The 18,074-nt window shown below is 37.8% G+C and overlaps 1 protein-coding gene across 4 annotated transcripts in view; it reads right to left on the bottom strand.

The window, feature by feature from the left end:
• Positions 1–215: 215 nt before the first annotated feature.
• The window catches only part of LOC126174977 (exportin-7), a 225,119-nt gene continuing 207,260 nt past the window's right edge, over positions 216–18,074 (bottom strand). For 2 of the 4 annotated variants that reach the window (XM_049921463.1, XM_049921456.1), the window contains exon 22: positions 216–1,392. In XM_049921463.1, coding sequence (XP_049777420.1) covers positions 1,293–1,392 — 100 coding nt within the window. In that variant the 3' untranslated portion in view covers positions 216–1,292. The remainder of the gene's footprint in view (positions 1,393–18,074) is intronic. The other 2 variants (XM_049921480.1, XM_049921472.1) reach the window with 1 other exon arrangement.

Here is an 18,074-nt window from a genome sequence, read left to right on the forward strand (position 1 = left end):
ACTGTCTCAGATGGTGCCATTCAGTCTCGTCAGACTAAATATGATGCTGCTTGAATAAAGATGAATGGAGCCCATGTTTCTTCTTGAGAACAATTAGGAAAGGAAGTGGATGTGAACTTATGTGTGTTTTCAAGATTTAGAAAACTCAACAGAAAATTAATATTTGGTTTAGATTTTGGATTGCAATCATAAAGGTTTGTACAAGTTTAGCCAGAAGAAACAAAGATTTTTCTTGGATTGGCTCTTATTTATCAATGCACAATACATACAAAAATAAGACTATATTACATTAAAATTATGTGAACAGTATGTTCTACTTCACGTGCAGAAGCTATATAAAATATACAACAACAACACTATGCATAGAAAAGCGTCACATATTTTATAGGGCTCTTAATGATGAATAATTGTCTACAGCTGTAGAACAAAATTTTGAGATAAAGTACTCACACAAAAGGTTTTTTTCTTTGATACACAACAAAAGAAAGTGACTGAGAATGGTCCATACAGACACTTAACAACAGTTTAATAATAACAGAGTAACATACATGGCTACGTCTCTCTTGTTGGCAGTTCACAACAATTTGTGCCTGGTAAAAATTCAGTCCTTTCAAATAGGAACAAAAAATGTTGAATGCAAGTTCTTTATTTGTGGAACGAGCTATAGAAACAACAAGTGTGACAATGATACATTCTCCTGACATTTTTACATACAATAATATTATCAACCAAATATTCCACAATTCACTGCAACAATCACAGTAAATTCCAGATTTTCATACATTGTAATCTCACAACAAATCACAGTACAATTAATTCCACAATCATTCTTCTCTCTAGTATTCACACTGTCACGTCAGCGGCAAGACACACTCACAAAACCAGAATATAAGAATCACATGTACTTTACAACGAATATACGCACTGTGTTCACACACAATTGCATATCAATATACTCTGAAAGTCACATTCTGAAAATGTCTTTCATATGTTCACCTTGGCAGCCACAACTTTTTGTTTAATGTCTGCACAATACCAGGATGAAATACATGTAATAAAGATACAGTGATACATAGCAATGGCACATTTATACTGAATATCTGGCACTTGACAAATTTTGAAATAGTGTTTGTCCAAACTTGCCTTCATTTTACTTAGGTTATATATTTTGCATTAATAAATAGAAAAAGGCTCATCTGTGATTTTGTTTTATTCACAACTTAAACAACCTTGCAATATCACTGTCACTTCAGTTACACCACACTCCATTCCTGGTAAAGATTACATAGTCACTATGATGTCATCATATCACTCACTGATGCTGCCGTCATATTAGGACCCTTCAAGGAATCATTGATATCTCGCCGAAACATGGACAAATTCTGCGTGAATCTGAAAAATATAAAGTCGTTACGCAGTTTATATACAGTAATTCCTTATATTTTTCTGCATTGGTCCTATTAAGCTCTTAAATATTCTAATTTACTTAGGTATAAACTAGACAGAGCAAACAAGTCTCTGTCAACAGCTACATAAATGTATGTAGTGTTTTGACAGTCCAGTCACATGAATGTGCGCATATGTGACAAGGAGGTAGAAATGTAGACCAAATGGGTTCTGAGAACTACATAAACACTAAACAAGTTTCCACCACAATATCACGCCAAATTGCACAAATGCTTACTATACCCCTGTTCTTTAAGACATGGTAGAGTAGAGAAGAAACAGGTGACAACCTACTCAATGAAATAATGACAGAAAATATAAAAAAGGGTTGTATACGGAATTACTGTCTCCTAAAGACCACTATCATCTGAACCCTTCCAAAATGCTTCTATTTATTTTACTTCTGTTTTTGTGTACAAAGTTCTTTATAAAAAGTGCTTGAGTGGTTTGTTACTAAGGGGCACAGGGGCCTGACCCCACCAGAAATTTTGTGATATAATTTTATTCTGCGTATTTTTTTTCTTCAGTATTATATCAAACAATTTCAGTATGACATTATTTTGGCTTAGTACAAGTGACAGAAACACGAAATTACTGAGCTGCTAGCAGCTGTACCAGGGCTTGCTACCACTCCTCCCTCATCTTGGTGCATCCTTCCACAGTGACTCATTTTCCTTACCCACCAACTTCTAAGGGTCCCTCCACACTCTGACTACTAAAGCTGCAGTCATAGTGATGTGACTAATCTGTTTCCCTTTCTCCACCTTGCCCCGCAGTGTAGCATATTTTAGGACCACCTCAGGTAAGCCCAATTGGATGGACAAGCTCACACATACTCCCTATTTCCCGCATCTCAGTGAACACTGCTGTCTTTCTTCCCTTCTTTTTTTAGCTGATCAGTTTCTGCACCACCTATGCAGGCTATCTCACCATAGCCTTGGTATGGGCCTGCCCATAGTCCAAATTTTCATTTGCATCAACTTATGCTGCTACCTGCATCTACCTCACCTTACCCTACTTGACATTTATTAATTGAAATATTTAAAAAGTGTTTATTTCGATAAATCAATACAAATTGCTTTCATTAATTAAAATTAAACAGTGGTGTGGTAGTTAATTCTTCATTAATAGTAAACTACTAAATTTGAATACTATTAAACCATCTCCAGACATCACAATAATAATAATAATAATAATAATAAAGAAAGAAAGAAAGAAAGAGAAAGGGGGACAGCACAACAAACACTGTCAGTTTACCACTATCTGGCCACTTAAAAAGGTGTAGCTTACATCTATTATGATATCTTCAATTCTTAGTGAACGATTTTTGTCAGGCCTGTATGATTTTCTCATATGCAACTCACACCTGAAAACACTCAAGCTCCAAGGATTCTTACGCACAATCAACACAAGAGTAATATCCAGTGGCAGGTTGAGAGGGATGAGTAAGGAATGAATATGAATGGGCCTCTAAGCAAGAGATTGTTTCCAGTAAATGCTTAACTGGTTTCATCTGGAATCATGTATAAATATTAAACAAAACCAACTTCAACACTTGGGTGTGTTGTTCCAAGATACTGTTCCTCTCTTATTTCCTAAAAACAAGTTTTAAATGGGTCTCTCATAAAATTCTTCACGCTTCGTGATGTTGTGCACAATGTATCTCATTAGCACCACTGTATAGCATATTTTCTTAGGACCTGGTTGGGAATACCTACTGTTTTAGAAATCAGCACTTTTAAGTCTACTGACAATGTTGTCTTAGCCAGATATGTGGATAATCTATTTTCACTGTCATTTTATTCGTGTTCAGTCATTCCTTGGTTGCTTAATCTATTTTCAATTTATGGTTCACATGATTACTGTTAATGTGCGTATATCTCATATTTTATTCACACTGCATATTATATTTGCAGCAAACTTTCTTTTCGTATTGCAGAAGGCTACAGTGGCAGAATTAAACCACTACAGGTATCACTAAAACAAACCATCTTCTAAAATTTATTTCTATTTTGAAGAGCATAAATATTTGTGTTTGTCATATATATATATATATATATAGGGGGAGGGGGGGTGATGAGGAATAATTCACTACCAAAATTGCAATTGCACCCTCAGCATACAAAGCTGTAATTTGGTTTTAATTGGATCGCTATTACAAGTGACAAACATGGCACAACACATTTGGATTAGCAGTCAGTCTGCTGAGATGAGTGGGAAGAGTGCACATGACAGATGTGTGGTGGTATTCAGAGTTGGGAAGTATCTCTTGGAATACCAATGTTGTATGCTCAATTACCTATTTGTAATATTTCTATTCCTGTTATTGTGTTTGCAACATTTTTCTTGTATTTGTAAAACACTCTAAGTATATGGTTTGGATTTTCATGTGGTGTGTATGAAGGAATGTTATGGTACAAAGCAACCAATGTTAATGTCCCCTTCTGATATAAAGGATGTTAAACAATAGCAAATATTTTGAAAGGTGGTAGTATGGACTCTTGCAGTTCACATGGGTGCTACAATTCGTAACTTAAGAACTATGATGAGCACTTGTTCAGAAGAGGAGCTGTGTTTCCCAGTAGTGAACATAAACTAGTGCACACAGCTCTTAAGGCATCCCTTTTAGAGCACATGTTTGCTGGACACTTTCCGTACCACCACCTCTCAAACTATTGAATATTTTTATCTTTTTAACACCCTGCACATATGTGTGAGTTGTTCTTAGATTACACTTCAATCACACATATTAAGTCTGTTTCCTCTTGTTTATGAGAATTTCCTTTGTTAGTGTTGATTAAGCCACCACACAGTTTTAATGGGAGAGAGAATTTGTCTATTATTTTTATCACGACCTACCTATGAGCTTGCTTATCCTTGTATATCTTATGTAAAATTTAAAGATTTCATTTTCTCCTGATCCATAATCATGCTAGATGTACAGCATGGTTATAATTAAACTTTCACTACTTGAGAAGGGCCTCCACAACAAAACAGTGATTGCAGGACAATGAAACATGGTGGAAACATTTTTAAGGACATGTGGAAGAGAAACGATGAATAAACCACTGAAAGAAACACACTTTTATTTCCACAAGAGAGAATAACATTTGATAATTGTGTACGATGTTTACATTCCAGGTTACAAATGTTGCTCAATGTGACAACCATCTGTACCCACGACAGGCTGGAACTGCACTAGAGACTGCTCTACAAATGCCAGAAACAACAGTAGCCCATTGAATATTCAGCTAAGGCAACATTAACTTCTTCAATAATTTGTGGTGCAACTGGTCACGGGTCTCTCCCAGGAGTGATTCCGAATTTGAACTTCCGAATCATGTTCTTCAACCGCAGAGCGGAAAGAAAGAAGACCTCTCTGTGGTTTTTTAATACATCGACACTTGCGAAGATAAGCAGCACTATTGCCCTTTTGATAGGACAGCTGTACAAGTGAAGCCCTACTCACCATGTCCAGATTCATGATGACTGTCTCAAGGTATCCTGTGAGTGATCATTTTCAAGTTAAGAATTTTTTCCAGGTTTTTAAGGCAAATTTTTTACATATAACTTTTTTTTATTGAATTTGAGACTAAAACATTCTTTTTTCAAAACTTTATATTGATAATTATTGGAATATGCATAATTAATTACAAGTTACTTCTTTAGTAGTATACATCACAGATACAAATTAAAATTTTAATATTGAATCTTGATTTACAGGTAATAAAAAATACAAAATAAAAAAGTAAAATTTCTGTTTTTACAATGTATGTATGAGGGGGGATAAAATATAAATGGGATTTTTGTTCCTGAACATCATCAGTTAGTAGGACTGGCCCCACACTTCTGTTATGCTTAGCCGGGATCGTTAGAAGTTAGGAGAGAGTGTTGTCAGATATTTCCCGCCATTTTGTCAGTAACGCTGACGATGTATGAGCAACATATGCACCCCTCCATTGCGCAATGCATAATTATCGAATTTCTTGTTTGTGAAGGAGTTACAGCGGTGGAAATTTGCCAAAGATTGACTATACAATTCACTGATAAAACATTATCAAGGACGCATGTGTTTACCTGGCATGAAAAGTTCAAGGAAGAACAAGGACATGTGGAAAATCAGCAACACAATCGCCATCTTCCGACCAGCATTACAGACAAAAACATTCATGCAGTTAAAGACATTACTGACAATGATTGAGGGGTGAGAGTATCAGAAATTGCACAAAAAGTCAGAATCAGCTATGGGAGCTGTCAAGCAGTCATCACGAACAACCTACAGTTCCGTAAAGTGTGTTCCAGATGGGTCCCTAAAGCTTTGACTCAAAATCTGAAGCTGAGACCTTTGGAGGACTGTCAGAGGCTTATAGCAAGGTTTGCGGAAGAAGGTGATGCATTTTTGAGACGGGTCGTCACCTGCGATGAAACATAGGTTCACCACTACTCTCCAGAATCCAACCAAGTCAGTAAGGAGTGGCGGAGAAAGGGGGAGGAAACATCAGTGAAAGCCAAGACTCGACTGTCAGTTGGCAAGGTTCTTTCAACGTTTTTTTTTCGTTCAGCAAGGCATTTTGCTGATTGATTTTTTTGTATGAGCGACGCACAATCAATACCGCTTGCTACTGCGAACTGGTGAACCAGGCGAGAGTTGCATATCGCTACAAAAAACAAGACCACTCCATTCAACAGGTCATCCTCCTCCACGACAATGCGCAACCCCATTATACAGCTCTAACTGTCTCCAACCTACAGGAAATGCACTGGACTACACTTGATCATCCTCCTTACAGCCCGGACTTATTGCCCTGCGATTTCCATTTATTCGGACTGCTTAAAAAAGCTCTAGGAGGGCGATGATTTGAAGATGACGAGAGTGTGGAAAACTACATGCGCAACTGGCTGGTGACATGACCCAGTTCTTTTCATGATGGGGCATCAAAAAGCTGCCCATACGCTGGGACAAATATATTTCCAAAGATGGAGATTATGTGAAAAAATAAATTATAATTGCCTTCAGTTTTTCAATAAATGAATTTAAATAAAAAATAAAATCCCATTTATATTTGATCCGCCCTCGTGCATTGAAACTTGCTCATTACAGGGACAAACTGTAGAATTTAGTCATGTTAAAAACGAATAAACAATTTCTTTAAATTTTCTATCTCTGCCAAAATCTTTGAGGCTTCAGTCAACAAAGGTACTCTTTTCGTTTCTAATTCTTTGATTTCAGCTTGCTTTTGTTTGTTCAATAATCACTCCTCCTCTTCTCTTTCACCTTCCTTTATCTTGTGTTTCATATCGTCTTAGTACAAAGAATGTGCATTGCGAAAACAGTGTATAATACTTCTGTTGATGTTGAAATTGTCCACTCCATTTGCTTTCTTGACTAAGTCATATACATATCTTTGAACAAGAGGGCTTTTTTCTGTTTGATTTTCAACTATGATTTCGGAGTTTACAAAAAGGCTTACTCAACAGAAGCATTCCCATGTGAGATTACTAAAATAATTTGCACAAAATCTCAGAAATTTGGGCATGCCTTTGAAGAATTTGATTATATGAATACAGAATTTATCAAGATGATTTTCACTTCTCCTGTAACATTTTATCTCGTCTTCAATTCTCTTTTCTCTGCAGATATTCACAAATTCAAGTTTGACACGGTCTGCCTTTGTATCCAACATTCTTCCATTTCATTCCAAAATTTTAAGACATACTGTCAATCTTCTTTGAGCTAATTCCTGGTTTAACAAAATTTCTTGATTCTAGCAGGAAATCACATGTGCAAAGTTGTATTTGAGCGGTGATCTATCTCGCAACTTCTCTACTATGCAAATAATGCATAACCGCACATTTTCCTTCAGCAACAATATCTCCTCTTCAGACACATTCTTATTTTAAGTGCACTTCTTGAAGCAAAAATTCAGATTGAACTGTCTTGCTGCAATATCATTCTTTATATCCCTTAAGTCGATTTTCATCAAAGATGAGTTTCTGCTCTTTTTTAAGATGTCTAGTTTCACAACTTGCTGCATCAAAATGTTCACAAGACTATGTAGTACATCATACAGACATTGAGCCATTGGGTCATCTCTCTGAAAATCGAGTAAAAATGGTTCCGACAAGTGTGCTGTTGAATTGAAGAATGTCAATTTTGGAGCTAGCAATTTATCATTGACGGTTTCAAAAACAAATTTGAAACTCAATAACTGAGGAATAGTTTTCGATTTATTTATCTCAATAACGCAAGTTCAAATGTATTCAAGAAATTCTACAGCTTTAGCAGCCTATCTAGTTCTACAAAATGACAGGAAAAGATGAAGATCTGATTGTCACAGTGTATTGTGATCTTCATGCAAATAAATCATTACATAATTAATAAAGTGTTCTAAAAATGACAATTCCCAATTAGTTGTGGATATGCCACGTAATACATGCAAACTGCAGGCACCAATTGGTGGCAGTTGAAGACAATCGAAGGATTCTTTTAGTTCCTTGTTAATGTAATTCAAAAGTTTTAAATTCACATTTGGTCCATCCATTGATAACAGCAACTTTTTTTATTTTAATTTTTTCCATACTCAACGATCTTTTTACACTTTCAAGTAAATCATTTGCCCTTGTATGTTTCAGAAAAACAGAATCCAAGTTATGTGTTATTAACGATTTATCACAGTCCCAAAATTGTACATGAAACCCGGATGGATATCTGGGGTTTTTCGAGGAACAGTATTCATACTTTCATCAAATATGAGTATGATCATTTCACATTTGTCAATAAAGTCAGCAATTTTACATCTCGTGTATGATGCCAATCAATGTCCAGTGCTGTTACACAGTTTTGATCTTTGCAACTGCAATTTCTTTGCAATCTGACTGGCGGAAATAACAAAGAGAACAGAGCTACACAGCCTGCTGAGCTCCGAATGGACAAATGACTCCCAACGGTGTGCAAACACCACACAATTTCAGCACGTGTAATGTCATCTGATAGTGCATATGACTGCACTGTAGACTGATTCCATGAATCGTTCTGTGGCTTTGAACATATTGCTTTGTTTCATACTGGACCTCCTATATCTATATTAGCTAATAAACAACACACATTTACAAATTAATAAACTACTCAAGACTGGAAGTAGTTTATAATATTCCTCAAAGTTAATATGAAATTTCCACTTCCACCAAAAAACAGAAAAAAGAATTTTAAGAATGCAACTGAGGTTTTTTTGTGTCTACTATTGAGATTAATCTTGTATGCATAATATTATGTCAGTCTGCCACCACTGAGCAGTCATTCAGCCTCATACATCTGTTCAATGCGTAGTAGTACAAGTCATTACTCTTCATGACTATGATGTCTTGTTTTTGACTGTTAATAGTAGAGAGGGTTACAAAAAGGCTTAATGTAATTTTGGACACTGCACTAAACTGAATATGAACATCTCTATAAACGCTTTTACAAAACGTTTTACATCTGTATATTCCTACCATAGTAGCTGATTTGTATTTTAAGCCAGACTGCAAAGTAATGAAATCTTCTGTCTCTCCCCACCTCTCACATGGTAGCACCAATTAGCTTCCTTGGACACCAGCCTCACACAACATCTCAGCGAGTATAAAACAGGTACAGATTATTGGGTAAATATTGGATCACTAACGAGTATTGAGTTGTTGTTGTTGTTGTGGTCTTCAGTCCTGAGACTGGTTTGATGCAGCTCTCCATGCTACTCTATCCTGTGCTAGCTTCTTCATCTCCCAGTATCTACTGCATCCTACATCAAGAGCTCAGATGGCAACCCAGTTCTAAGCAAAGAAGGGAAGGCAGAAAGGTGGAAGGAGTGTATAGAGGGTTTATACAAGGGCGATGTACTTGAGGACAATATTATGGAAATGGAAGAGGCTGTAGATGAAGACGAAATGGGAGATAAGATTCTGCGTGAAGAGTTTGACAGAGCACTGAAAGACCTGAGTCGAAACAAGGCCCCGGGAGTAGACAACATTCCATTTGAACTACTGATGGCCTCGGGAGAGCCAGTCCTGACAAAACTCTACCATCTGGTGAGCACGGTGTATGAGACAGGCGAAATACCCTCAGACTTCACGAAGAATATAATAATTCCAATCCCAAAGAAAGCAGGTGTTGACAGATGTGAAAATTACCGAACCATCAGTTTAATAAGTCACAGCTGCAAAATACTAACGCGAATTCTTTACAGACGAATGGAAAAACTGGTAGAAGCCGACCTCGGGGAAGATCAGTTTGGATTCCGTAGAAATGTTGGAACACGTGAGGCAATACTGACCTTACGACTTATCTTAGAAGAAAGATTAAGAAAAGGCAAACCTACGTTTCTAGCATTTGTAGACTTAGAGAAAGCTTTTGACAATGTTAACTGGAATACTCTCTTTCAAATTCTGAAGGTGGCAGGGGTAAAATACAGGGAGCGAAAAGCTATTTACAGTTTGTACAGAAACCAGATGGCAGTTATAAGAGTCGAGGGGCATGAAAGGGAAGCAGTGGTTGGGAAAGGAGTAAGACAGGGTTGTAGCCTCTCCCCGATGTTATTCAATCTGTATATTGAGCAAGCAGTAAAGGAAACAAAAGAAAAATTCGGAGTAGGTATTAAAATTCATGGAGAAGAAGTAAAAACTTTGAGGTTCGCCGATGACATTGTAATTCTGTCAGAGACAGCAAAGGACTTGGAAGAGCAGTTGAACGGAATGGACAGTGTCTTGAAAGGAGGATATAAGATGAACATCGACAAAAGCAAAACGTGTATATTCTCATTTGAATATTTGAATGCTATTTGAAATACCACATATGGTTTAAACTGATACTACTTCAATATGGGTGTGGCACAGAAATTTTTTAAAACAATCAATGTTTTTAAACAAAATCTGTTGGTTTTTACAGGTTTTTTCTGATCTTGAAAATTCCTGGCTTTTTCAAGATTTCAAGGTTCGCTGGACACACTATGTCTGCAACTGCAATGCACACTGATGCATATGTTTCAACCCTATGTTGCCATACCAGTACCGCAAATAACAGTAACTCATGACACTAACACTACCAGAACACAAATCCTGCAGCACAGTCAGGACAGCATTCCCATAAAGTTGAGTACCCTTTTGGTACACAGGTTTCTGTCTACACTGTCTCAAGTAGTGGAATTTTAATTATAACCTCCAAGTATTTTTGTTATTCATGTGGTCAAGGGTAAAGATTGGATCTACTCAGTTCTTGTGTCATGTGAATGTTCTCATAATTTGCACTAGCCTTGTGAAAACCTTTCCTTATTTAAAAATAGTCAAGACTCCTAACCCTGTGTTTGTGTTGTTGTCTTCAGTCCAGAGACTGGTTTGATGCAGCTCTTCATGCTACTCTATCCTGTGCAAGCTTCTTTATCTCCAAGTATCTACTGCAACCTACATCCTTCTGGATCTGCTTAGTGTATTCATCTACTGGTCTCCATCTACGATTTTTCCCTCCACGCTGCCCTCCAGTACTAAATTGATGATCCCTTGATGCCTCAGAACATGTCCTTCAAACTGATCCCTTCTTCTAGTCAAGTTGTGCCACAAATTCCTCTTCTCCCCATTTCTACTCAGTACCTCCTCATTAGTTATGTGCTCTACCCATCTAATCTTCAGCATTCTTCTGTAGCACCACATTTCGAAAGCTTCCTTTCTCTTCTTGTCTAAACTATTTATTGTCCAAGTTTCACTTCCATACATGGCTACACTCCATACAAATACTTTCAAAAACGACTTCCTAACACTTAAATCAATACTTGATGTTAACAAACTTCTCTTCTTGCCATTACCAGTCTACACTTTATATCATCACTACTTCGACCACCCTCAGTTATTTTGCTCCCCAAATAGCAAAACTCATGTACTACTTTAAGTGTCTCATTGCCAAATCTAATTCCCGCAGCATCATCCAATTTAATTCGACTACATTCCATTATTCTCATTTTGCTTTTGTTGATGTTCATCTTATATCCAGCTTTCAAAACACTGTCCATTCCGTTCAACTACTCTTCCAGGTAATTTGCTGTCTCTGACAGAATTACAATGTCATTGGAAAACCTCAAAGTTTTTATTTCTTCTCCATGGATTTTAATTCCTACTCCAAATCTTTCTTTTGTTTCCTTTACTGCTTGCTCAATATATAGATTGAATAACATCAGAGATAAGCTACAACCTTGTCTCACTCCCTTCTCAACAACTGCTTCCCCATCATGACCCTCGACTCTTACGACTGTCACCTGGTTTCTGTGCAAATTGTAATAGCCTTTCGCTTCCTGTATTTTACCCCTGCCACCTTCAGAATTTGAAAGAGATTATTCCAGTCAATATTGTCAAATTTTTCTCTAAGTTTACAGATGCTAGAAACACAGGTTTGCCTTTCCTTAACCTAGCTTCTAACATAAGTCGTAGGGTCAGTATTGCCTCACGTGTTCCAACATTTCTACAGAATCCAAACTGATCTTCCCCGAGGTCAGCTTCTACCAGTTTTTCCATTCGTATGTATAGAATTTGTGTTAGTATTTTGCAACTGTGACTTATAAAACTGATAGTTAAGTGATTTTCACACCTGTCAGCACCTGCTTTCTTTGGTATTGGAATTATTATATCCTTCTTGAACTTTGAGGGTATTTCACCTGTCTCATACATCTTGTTCACCAGATCGTAGAGCTTTGTCATGGCTGGCTCTCCCTAGGCTATCAGTAGCTCTAATGGAATGTTGCCTACTCCCCGGCCCTTGTTTCAACTAATGTCTTTCAATGCTCTGTCAAATTCTTCACACAGTATCATATCTCCCATTTCATCAGTATCGTATTTCCCATTTCATCTTCACCTACATCCTCTTCCATTTCCATAATATTGCCCTCAAGTACATCGTCCTTGTGTAGACCCTCTATATACTCCTTCCACCTTCTTGCTTTCCTTTCTTTGCTTAGAACTGGTTTTCCAACTGAGCACTTGATATTCATACAAGAGGTTCTATTTTCTGTGAAGGTCTCTCTAATTTTTCTGTAGGCAGTATTTATCTTACCCCTAGTGATCTATGCCTCTACATCCTTACATTTGTCCTCTAGCCATCTCTGCTTAGAAATTTTGCACTTCTTGATAGTGTTCCTTGAAAAGAATATCGTCTTCCATCCAGGGATTCCCATTTGAGTTACTGAAGTGTGTGCGTAACACCTGTGTGTTGTTCGAACCAGCCAGCAACAAATCTAGCAACTTGCTTCTGAATTGCTTTGATGTCTTCCTTTAATCTGACCTGGTATGGATCCAAACACTTGAGCAATACTTGAGAATAGATTGCACTAGTGTCCCATATGCGATCTCCTTTACAGATGGACCAACCTTTTCTAGAATTCCCCCAATAAATCAAAATCGACCATTTGCCTTCCCTACCATTATCCTCAAATGTTCATTCCATTTTGTATTGCTTTGCAATGTTAAGCTCAGATATTTAAATGTCGTCGTTCGTATTCCGCTGATATTGCATAGTGACTAGTGCAAGAGTTATGGCATGGAATAATACACCTGATATTTGTTGATATAGTGCCATCTACTGTGAATGGGAAACAACCGCTTGAGTAAATTGTATGTATTTTTTTGCACAGAACCCACATATGCAATAAAATGGGAGGGGGCTTTCCCATCACAAAATATGATGCTGACCTTGCCCACACAGGAGGGGCAGTTAGATGGCCAGTTGTAGCAAAGGCAGAAACCCCCTTTCCTAATATGAACTTTTCACCTAGAATATTTTTTTTCCTCCATATGACCATATGATGCGTTGGTTTAGAGATATTTAGTTGTCTAAAATTGAAACAAACATCCTGTATATTGTAAAAAAAGTAATGGTCCTATAACACTCCCCTGGGACACGCCTGAAGTTGCTTGAAGACACCTCTCCATTCAGAATGACATGCTGGGTTCTGTTTGCTACAAAACTCTTCAATCCAGTCACACAGATGGTCTGATACCCCACATGCTTGTATTTTGTTCATTTTGTGCCTTTTGGAAGTCAAGGAACATGGTACCTACCTACGCACATACTGTATTCATCAGATTATAAGATGAGGTTCTTTCCCCAAATTCGTCATCAGAAAAACACAGGGTCATCTTATGTTCAAAGATTAACCTATTCCTGCTGAGGCTAACACTGTTACTTTGTTTAATAGAGGACAGCTTTGACTATTGAGGTGACATGCAGATTTATTTTGAAGATTTTGGAAGGCTGATGCTGGGAAAAAAATACTTGCTGTCGAACACGCTCATGATTTCCCTATGTGCCAAAATTCTCAATATAGTATCAATGTTGCTCAAACAATCATGTGACTTTAATTATGCAGCACTAGTGCAAGGGATACATGAGAAACTATGATGCAGCCACTACAGCAGTCTATTTCTCTGCTTAAAATTTGGCAATCTTGTGACAAACAGGACAAAAAAGCACTAAATTCTATCATTTTACAAACTATTGTTGTATCTGATAATATCTGCAATAGAAGTTCTTATATATGTATGGATAAACAAACATTACAGTAATGCAGCTTTTTGAGTAAAAGTAATATTCAAAAGTGAAAATGTTGTCCTTCAAAAAACAGTACTTGACCCTGAACCCTGATCAATATTTTATCTGATTATGAGAGACTGTAATGATTTACTAAGTGGGTTGTGAATGAGAAATCTGGTCACTGTTCACTTCTTAGAACACCGGATAAAAAGTTACCAGCTTTAGAACATAATGGTGACATTCAGATAAAACGAGGATGATTAATCCAGACGACAAACAAAACAAATCACATTAAGCTGTAACTGTTGTTGCTAGAATAAATTACAGCAGCTAGATCTTTCATGGAGATAGCACCAACAGACATCGGTAGGTCACGAGCGAAAGTTTATGTATTAGTTACTGTTGTTACATATGAAATGCATCTAGAAGATATTGCAGTTTGTGTCTTGACAGTTGCTCAAGCACAGCACTAAGGAAGGATTGGAGTGGGAACAGTGGTACCAGCTTGGATGAGAACTAGATGAGTGAGTGGGCAGCAAATTATGTCGTATTGCCAACCATGGGAATCTATACAGAGTACTTTAGCTTTTCAGGAACATCTACCACGTTTGAACTGCAATTAGCCTGAATCTATTTGTAACTGGAATTACAATGACTTTAAAATGGGACAACTGCATAACAATAGTACTCATTTCTGCAGGAGATGATAAAACTATAGATTGGGGCCAGTGATGTACTTATCTGTTTTGTGCTGCAGTGTTATCGATGCGCACCGTGATGTAGGACAGAAATGAAAGGAGCTGTTTCAGCTGCTGGTTCTATGCAGTCAATGAAAGAGCAGTTGGCAGATGTTATGTTTAGAAACAGGAGACATTTTAACATTCTCATGTCAGTATAGAAGTGTCATCTGATATGTATTCATATAAAAACAGCAGTGTTCTCAGGTACCATGGTAACCACAATCTCTGAAATCGCAACGTATTCAGGAGAAACATTCAAATATTCGCGATAACACAAGATATAAATTTCACAGTTATGCTGTTAGGATGAAGATAGTAATACCATAGCAGATAGAGCCAATAAGGTGAAAATGTAGAAAATGAAATTCTCCATAAATTAATGTAAACTATTTATTTTCATTTATTTTATTTCTCCTTGCATTATTGAAATAGGTATAATGTTAACTTTTTAGGCAGATAGTTTACATCAACAATACAGTTTGAAATTTTGATGAGTCAGAATATGTTAAAAATAAATTTTTTCTCAAGAAGCTTCTAGAAAATATGGGTCGTTTTATAATCAGGGTCATCTTATACATGGGTAAATGTGGTATAGCTAAAGCTATTTCTGTCTCATGGATCAACAGAGCGAGCTGTTTTCGGAACTCATGTTGGTTATCACAGAGGATATCCAGAAATGTCATAATATATTTACCTAGTGAGATGTGGGAAATAGCATAGAAACTGCATCCAGGCTTGGGAGGTTCCCCAGCCCTCGAAGTAATCTTTCAGGCAGATTCAATCCGGGTCAGAATCTACAGAAATATACTTTGCCAGACTTGTGTGTTGGGACCCTTGCTGTTCACGCTGTACACTGAAGTGCCGAAGAGACTGATATAGGCTTGCATATTCAAAATACAGATATAGGTAAACAGGTAGGATTGGTGCTACGATCGACAATGCCTATATAAGACAACAAGTGTCTGGCGCAGTTTTACATTGGTTACTGCTACTACAATGTCAGGTTATCAATATTTAATTGAGTCTGAACCTGGCGTTGTAGTCGGTGCACGAGCGGTGGGACACAGCGTCTTTGAGATAGTGATGAAGTGGGGATTTTCCCGCACGACCATTTACAAGTGTACCGTGAATATGAGGAATCTGGTAAAACACCAAATCTCCAACACTGCTGCCACCAGAAAAAGATCCTGCAAGAATGGGACCAACGACGACTAAAGAGATTTATTCAATCTGACAGAAGTGCAACCCTTCTGCAAATTGCTGCAGATTTCAATGCTGGGCCATCAACAAGTGTCAGCAAGGAAACCATTCAACGAAACATCATCAATATGGGCTTTCGGAGCCAAATGCCCACTTGTGTACCCTCGATGACTGCACGACACAAAGCTTTACATCTTACCTGGGCTCATCAACACCAACACTGGATTCTTGATGACTGAAAACATGTTGCCTGGTCAGATGAGTCTCACTTCAAATTGTATCGAGCGGATGGACGTGTACAGGTATGGATACAACCTCATGAATCCATGGACCCTGCATGTCAGCAGGGACTAGTCAAGCTGGTGGTAGATCTGTAATGGCATGAGGCATGCTCAGTTGGAGTGATATGAGACCCCCGATATGTCTAGATACAGCTCTGACAGGTGACATGTACATAATCATTCTTTGTGATCACCTGCATCCATTCATGTCCATTGTAAATTCCAAAATAATTGAGCAATTCCAGCAAGACAATGTGACACCCCACACGTCCAGAATTACTACAGAGTGGTTCCAGGAACACTCTTCCAAGTTTAAGCACTTACACTGGCCACCAAACTCTCCAAACATAAATATTACTGAGTATATTTGGGATGCCTTGCAACGTGCTGTTCAGAAGGGATCTCCATTTCCTCATATTCTTATGGATTTATGGACAGCCCTGCAGGATTCCAGGTGTCAATTCCCTCCAGCACTATTTCAGACATTAGTCGAGTCCATGCCACGTCATGTTGTGGCACTTCTGTGTGTTCGGGGGGCCTACACAATATTAGTCAGGTGTACCAGATTCTTTGGCTCTTCAGTGTATATTAATGACCTTGCAGACAATATTAATAGTAAGAAACTTCATAAATATTCAGTCAGATCTTGATAAGACTTCAAAGTGGTGCAACAACTGGCAACTTGCTCTCATTGTTCAGAAATCCTGAACTGGCACTCTTGAAGACAGACGTAAATCATCTCGAGAAAGTCTATTAATGAAGTTTCAAGAACCGGATTTAAACGACTCTAGGAATATACTATAATTCACTATGTATCACCCACATAGGGATCATGAGGGAAATATTAGAATAATTACTTGAGGTATGCAAACAATCATTCTTCCTATGCTCCATATGTGAATGGAACAGAAAGATCCCTACGACTGGTACAGTGGGATGTACCCTTTGTCATGCACCTCATGGTGGTTTGCAGAGTGTAGATGTAGATGTGTTGTTCTGTTACTGTCATTCTGAGAGCAACAACCCATAGTGACGACGACAACTTTTCATGAACACGTAACAATTTGTTTTCTGCCTTAAATAGAACATTCAAAGTTGCACTGTCACATGCCACAGGACAATTCACTATATGCCCTTGAGTCAAAAGTGTCGCTTCAAAGAGCAAAGATTTTTCAGATTGATGTTGTCTTGCAAAGTTGTGAGAGTTACATATGCAGACAAGCTCGAGATTAATATCCAGTGATATAATACACTTTCTTTAAAAATTATCCAAATAGAATGGGAATCAGTAGATGTAAAGTACAAACAAATGATTAAAATTTAAAAGAATGGATGATTTATTCAAGAGAGAGAGAGTTTCACATATTGAGCAAGTAAGTAATGCACTGGTTCACTTCTGGCCCTTATGCAAGCGGTTATTCAGCTTGGCACTGATTGGCATAGTTGTTGGATATCCTCCTGAGTAATATTGTGCCAAACTCTGTCCAACTGATGCATTAGATCGTCAAAATTCTGAGATGATTGGAGGGCCCTACTCATAATGATCCAACTGTTTGCTGTTGGGGAAGTGATTGGTTGGTTTGTTGATCTCGGGGAGGGGACCAAACAGTGAGGTCATCGGTCACATCGGAATAGGGAAGGAAGTCATCTGTGCCCTTTCAAAGAAACCATCCCAGTATTTGCCTGAAGCGATTTAGGAAATCATGGAAAACCTAAATCAGGATGGCTGCATATGGGTTTGAACCACTGTCCTCCTGAATGCAAGTCCAGTGAGCTAACCACTGCACCATCTTGCTCAAGTGGGGGAGGTGACCTTGCTGACCAAGGTAGGGTTTGTCAACTATGAAGACAAGCAGTAGAAACTCA

This window comes from Schistocerca cancellata, chromosome 1 (assembly GCF_023864275.1).
Source record: "Schistocerca cancellata isolate TAMUIC-IGC-003103 chromosome 1, iqSchCanc2.1, whole genome shotgun sequence".
Lineage (NCBI taxonomy): Eukaryota > Metazoa > Arthropoda > Insecta > Orthoptera > Acrididae > Schistocerca > Schistocerca cancellata.